Source organism: Mus pahari, chromosome 16 (assembly GCF_900095145.1).
Source record: "Mus pahari chromosome 16, PAHARI_EIJ_v1.1, whole genome shotgun sequence".
In the NCBI taxonomy this organism is placed as follows: domain Eukaryota; kingdom Metazoa; phylum Chordata; class Mammalia; order Rodentia; family Muridae; genus Mus; species Mus pahari.
In genome coordinates, this window is record NC_034605.1 from 57,942,480 (window position 1) to 57,948,500 (window position 6,021).

The window sequence follows — 6,021 nt, forward strand, 5'->3', positions numbered from 1 at the left end:
TGATGGTATGCTGAAGGCTTAGCTCAGAGCCTCCTTTAATGGATTGTGGGTCTTGGACAGCAAACAGCTGGAAGCATCCTGAGCCGTGCTTGCTGGACACAGTCACGAGGTGAAGGGCAGGGAAGGATGGAGTCTGGCCCAACCATTGCAGATCCCCAATCAGTACAGGCACCCGGCAGGGGAACGCCAAAAGTGGCTGTTCTTCCTGGTGGGGTTTAGTTACCAGAGGGCCCCCAGTAAACACTCCACCGGGGCAATAGCTATGCACATTTACTAAGTCTCTGTTGGAATGGTGGTCACGTGGCCATCAAGGGTGGCGCCCTCGGCTTTAAAATGAACTCCAAATCACCGAAGGCTTTCTGGAAGAGGCGGGAATTCTCGGGCCGTCCAATATGGCTTTCTCTCAACAAGGATGCGCTTAACGCTCTAGGGACCAAGTAATGCCTGAGGTGAGCTTCTTGCGGTGAAGCAAACCCAGGAAGCAGCAGGGTCCGGGAAGGGATAAGAGCCTCAGGGGACTGGAGTGGCTGCACCAGGCCTGGCTTGGGTTCCCTGACCTGCCCTTTCACTGTCTTTTGAGGAATGGACGCGCTCCGGCCCTACGAGGTCAGGGCGGCGGGCCGTGGTGCTGAGTGCGCGCCAGCAGGGCCCCGTCATCCTAACGCACAGCCTTCCTAGGCCGGGGGTTTGCGCCTTTCATGCTTGGCCAGACCGTCCAGCCTGTCGGCTGTCCCCGTTCAGTCGCGCAGGGGTCCCGATGCCTGGGCCTCAGGGGCGAAGCGCGCTCGAGAGGGCCATCTGCCTGGGTGCGGAGAACTGCAGCGTCCGCGGTGCGAGGCGCTGCCCCTCCCGGCCCCCGGCCCCGCGCGCCCGCACCTCTCCAAGGCCGCCGGCGCCCGCAGCCCCGGGGCCGCCGTGCCAGGCCCAGACCCAGACCCACACTAGGCGCGGGAGGCGGTGCAGGGATCAGTGGACCCCTCCCCCCGAGCTCCCCTCGCCCCGCCCGGGGCAGCGAAGACCCCTGGGCCCGAGGGTGACCAAGGAGCTTCGTCCCCGCGGGGTCCGGACCGGGGGCTCGGCCTCGCCGGGCGGGGGCTGCACGGCGGCAGGCCGAGGTGCGGGCGCGCCGTTAGGCTGCATCCCGGAGGCCGGGGTGCGGGGCGTGGGCTCAGGGCTGCGGGGTCTCTCGGCCTCGGGCCCGGGCTCAGGCCACGGTCCTGCGACCAGTACCCCGGGGCGGGTCACCCGACCCTGCTCCCCGGAGCCGCTCACCCCGCACGGCCCGGCCTGGGGAGGGAGAGGGAAGAGGGAAGGGGGAAGGGAAGGGGTGGTGGGTGAGGGGCCGTGGGGACCGCAGGGCCGAGTCCCGGGCCCGCACGCGCTGCTCTAGGGCGGCTGCCCCAGGCTCCCGGGAGGAGCCAACCCCCTGCCTCGCGGGCGTCGAGCCTGCGGCCGACAGGGAGTCCCGGGGCTGTAGAGGCTTGGCTCGGGGAGGCAGACCCGAGCTGCTGCTGCCTCCATTTTGTTTCCTGTTCAGCTTGGTCTGTAGTGGTGGTGGTGGCGTGGGTTTGGGGCGCGGCTGGGCAAGGGGGTTCACCTGCGGCCACGTCTGCTCGGGGCCTGGGGCCTCGAAGAGCCCCATGCCAAGCCCCCCCAGGTGAGCCCTACAGCGAGAGGTGGGTAGCCTCGGCCTCGGGGCGAGAGCAGCGGGGCTGAGGGCAGGTGCCCAGTGGATGGGGAGCCCGGGCTGGAACCTAAGATGGAGGCCGGGGCTGACGCGGGCCTGAGCCAGGCCGCAGCCAGGCACCACGGTGGCTCCGGGGTTGGGGGTTCAGGACGACTGGGGTGCGGCTAGCCGTGTGCAACCAGGGGCTGGCGCGGCGCCCCGAGGTAGGTGAAGGGATCGTCGTGCCACCCACGACGCCCGCAGGCCCCGACACTCCGGGGAGGCGCGCGAGGGCCCCCGGGGGAGCCCGCCTCAGGCCCCGCCCGGGCAGCAGGGCCGGCCCGTAGGCCCCGGGCCCTGAGAGCGGGCGCCCAGGGGGAGGGGACGGGACGGGAGGGGAGGGCAGGGGAGGGGAGGGGGCGGCAGCAGCCGCTCCGCTGATTGGGCCGCCCGGCCCGGCCGCCCGCTCGCTCGCTCGCTCGCGAGCCTGACTTCACCCGCCCTGAACCCCGAAGAGTGAGGCAGGCGTGGGAGCGCGCTCAGGGTGTGTGCTGGGGGAGGGCGGCGGCGCTGGGTGCGCGCGCAGGGAGGGGAGCGCGCGCCGAGGGGGTGAGTGCGCGCGCACCCGGTGTGTGTGTGTGGTGGGGGGGGCAGCCTCGGTCGCTCGCACGCGGGCCGGTGCGCGAGGCGCTCTGCTGAGCACGCGCCGCCGCCGCCGCCGCCGCCGCCGCGGGGCCGCGCGCGGTGGGGGTGTGAGGAGGAGGAGGAGGAGGAGGAGGAGGAGGAGGCGGTGGCGGCGGCGGTGGAGGAGGAATAGGCCGGGGCGCAGGTCGCGTTCGCTGCCTTCTCGCCCGGGAGAGAGAGACGAGGGGGGGGAGGGGGTGCGGCGAGCGGCTCCCCCCTCTCTCTCTCCCTCTCTCTGTGTCCTCCGCTCCGCTCGCGCCCCGGTGTAATGAGGGTCACCCCCTCCCCCCAGCTTGCCCGGGAGGGGGCGCGGGGCACGGTAACTAGTGCGCAGGGGTGGGCGACGGGTGCGGGGGGGGGGAAGGAGGGAGGGAGGGAGGGAGGAGACAGCCGGGCTGGGAAGATGGTGGTGTGGCCGTGAGTGAGGTGAGGGGACTCGGTGGAGGGCCGGCGGCCGAGCAGGGTTGGCGGCCCGCGGTGCTGCAGCCGCGGCGGCGCCCTCCCCGTCCTCCTCCTCCTCCTCCTCCATCACCACCAGCGGGCCTCGGGCCTAGCTGGCCGGGCTGCGGCGAACTTCCTCCCGCCGCGGCCCGTGCATCGCCGGCCGTGTCCCCCCCCTCCCGCGCCCCGCGCGCACCTCGGCCTCCGCTCGCCCTCAGGTAGCGGGCTGGGGGCGCGGGGGCGGCCGCCCTCCCTCCCGCAGCAAACTTTGCTCGCTGCTGAGTGGTGATGAGCGCCGACAGCAGCGCTGCCGGGAGGTGCTGCCGCGGCGGCTGCGGGAAGGAGCGCGGCCCGGCCAGGCGGCGTCGGCGTCGGCAGCAGCCATGTTTGTCAAGCTCGTAGCAGCTGCTGCTACCCTGACTCGGCTCTCGCCGCCCGCCGCCTCGGTTTCTCTCCCGGCCCGTGGCTCGGGGTCTCTGTCCTGGCGGCTGCGAACCCAGTATGTTTGCAGCCAGGAAGGCGAGCTTCGGGGCACACCCGCCTCGGCCAACTCGCTCGAGGCCTGCGCACGGTAGCTGCTAAAGGCTCCGGCGCCGGCTGGGCGCGGGGTGCAGCGCTATTGTGACCGCTGCGCCCAGCTTGCAGAGGAGGACGAGGAGGAGGGGGATACCTTTTTGTGCAGCGTCCAGAAGCTGCCCCTCGAAACCCGCAGCCCCCCATCTCTTTCAAGAGATTTTGGCTGTCGGACCTTGGGCGTGGGGAGGAGACGAGGGCTCCCAATTGAGATCTGGGAATTTTGACTGCCAAAGGGTTTTAATTTTAGTTCAGCCCCACAGTGTCCACCGGCCTGCAGATCAGGCAAGAGGAACGGGCTGTTTCCATGTGGCAGGATTTACCCGGCTCTGGGAAGATGTAGTTCTCACCGAGGCCATTTTCCTGTGTCAGCCTGGAGAACTTTTCCCGTCCTTGGAAGTGCAGCAGAGAGGCCACTAGGCCTTCAGAAGTGGCTGCCATTTTGAAAAGAAGAGTCAGACGGTTGGTTTGTTAACTCCAGTTAACTGCTGTGTCTTTTGGATTCCAGGTTGATGCAGGCACAGTATGGATCGGACTTGTGAATTATCTAGAAGAAATTGTCTGCTGTCCTTTTCTAATCCGGTGAATTTAGATGCCCCCGAAGACAAGGACAGCCCTTTCGGTAATGGTCAATCCAATTTTTCTGAGCCACTTAATGGGTGTACTATGCAGTTACCGACTGCTGCCAGTGGAGCATCCCAAAATGCTTATGGACAAGATTCTCCATCTTGTTACATTCCACTGCGGAGACTTCAGGATTTGGCCTCCATGATCAATGTAGAATATTTAAGTGGGTCTGCTGATGGATCAGAGTCCTTTCAAGACCCTGCAAAAAGTGATTCAAGAGCTCAGTCGCCAGTTGTTTGCACTTCCTTGAGTCCTGGTGGTCCAACAGCACTTGCTATGCAACAGGAGCCCACTTGTAATAACTCCCCCGAACTCCAGTTAAGAGTAACAAAGACGACCAAGAATGGCTTTCTGCACTTTGAGAATTTTACTGGTGTGGACGATGCAGATGTAGATTCTGAAATGGACCCAGAACAGCCAGTCACAGAGGATGAGAGTATAGAGGAGATCTTTGAGGAGACTCAGACCAATGCCACCTGCAATTATGAGCCTAAATCAGAGAATGGTGTAGAAGTGGCCATGGGAAGTGAACAAGACAGCATGCCAGAGAGTAGCCATGGTGCAGTGGAACGGCCATTCTTGCCGTTAGCTCCTCAAACTGAAAAACAGAAAAATAAACAAAGAAGTGAAGTGGACGGAAGCAATGAAAAGACAGCCCTCCTCCCAGCCCCCACCTCACTAGGAGACACGAACATTACCGTAGAAGAGCAATTTAACTCAATAAATTTATCTTTTCAGGATGATCCAGACTCCAGTCCCAGTCCATTAGGAAACATGCTAGAAATACCTGGAGCTTCATCACCATCCACTTCCCAGGAATTGCCATTTGTAAGCAGCTTTCGGTACAACTTAAATATATACTTGAATGTATATATACAGGCCACGTAAAGGGAAGCTTTAATTTGTCTTTGGTTCCAGTTCATAGGTGGAAGCTAACGAGCTTTTTTAGGGAAATTTTCCTTTGATTTTTTTAAACCATATCTCTGATGTGTGTGAGTTTAGTTCTGTATAGTTTACCCCAAATTGCTTCATTGGGGATTGGCTAAGAGTTAATGCTCTAAGGGTGTTTGACCTAGGTCAGGTTTACATTTTCAAGTTACAGGTAGGTATGCATTCCGTTCGCTTTAAAAAACAACAAAACAGCAACAACTCTAAAAAGCTTTGGTCTGCTGATGCCTTGGCAGGGGACTACTGTGTGGCGTGGAGTCCTGTTTCTGCATAAGGCATGGGTCAAACTTACTGCAAGTTGAAGTGCATTTTGGGCATAAATTTATCTTCACTCAGATGGGAAATTATCATGGCCAGCGCTCAAAATTTAAGTTATGTTAGTTTTTTTCTGAACTACTTGTAAAGTGACAGTGGTCTACCCCTTTGATGGCTGCCACCACTAAATTAGGCTTGATAAGCTTTTCCAGTTGTAAAACTTGAAGTGTGTGCAAGCATGCAGGAACGTATAGAAATGGAGAAGAGTGAGGGAGTTCCTCAGTGTTCTGTATTCTTGGAGGGGGATAGTTCCTGAGGTCTTAACTTTTTGAATTTCTTGACTATTTAATAGCCAGTTTATCTTTTTAGCCCCAGTTTTATGACTTCTAAAATTAAAAGTGCTTGATTTCTGAAAACCCACTTTAATTTTACATATTTGGTTCTGAGTTTGTTTCGATTCTGACACTAAATTGTCATGATAACTGTTAATGTCACCAAAGAAGATTGTCTTTGTTTAGAGTCAACAGATGCCTGAAAATACAGCATAGAATTTATAAGACAAATTTTTATAGTACATAGATGATTGTTTAGAGGACATTAAAATTTTATTTTACTTTATACTCTGTCAATCTCTAAAGTTGCAGAGAAAGAATGTGGGTGTGTCACCTTTGTTTCTGTTGATTGATACCAGCTATGGTTTCTTAGCTTGACAGTTACAGATTTATAAAAATTGCTGTGGTGGATATCGCAAATTTGTGTTGTATTGTTTTGGATGTATATTAGAATTTGTAGTTTTTTTTTTTTTTTTTTTTTTTTTTTTTTTTTTT

At 59.1% G+C, this 6,021-nt stretch overlaps 1 protein-coding gene across 13 annotated transcripts in view; it reads left to right on the forward strand.

Annotated features, from left to right (window-relative positions):
* The first annotated feature begins 1,014 nt into the window (after positions 1-1,014).
* Nsd1 (nuclear receptor binding SET domain protein 1) overlaps positions 1,015-6,021 on the forward strand; it is a 105,395-nt gene continuing 100,388 nt past the window's right edge. For 2 of the 13 annotated variants that reach the window (XM_021215829.2, XM_029547481.1), the window contains exons 1-2: positions 2,502-2,669; positions 3,873-4,819. In XM_021215829.2, the coding sequence (XP_021071488.1) occupies positions 3,890-4,819 (930 nt within the window). In that variant the 5' untranslated portion in view covers positions 2,502-2,669; positions 3,873-3,889. Of the gene's footprint in view, positions 1,116-1,566; positions 1,677-1,837; positions 1,891-2,187; positions 2,211-2,470; positions 2,677-2,738; positions 2,777-3,251; positions 3,291-3,872; positions 4,820-6,021 lie in introns of those variants that run through there. The other 11 variants (XM_029547479.1, XM_029547480.1, XM_029547473.1 and 8 more) reach the window with 11 other exon arrangements.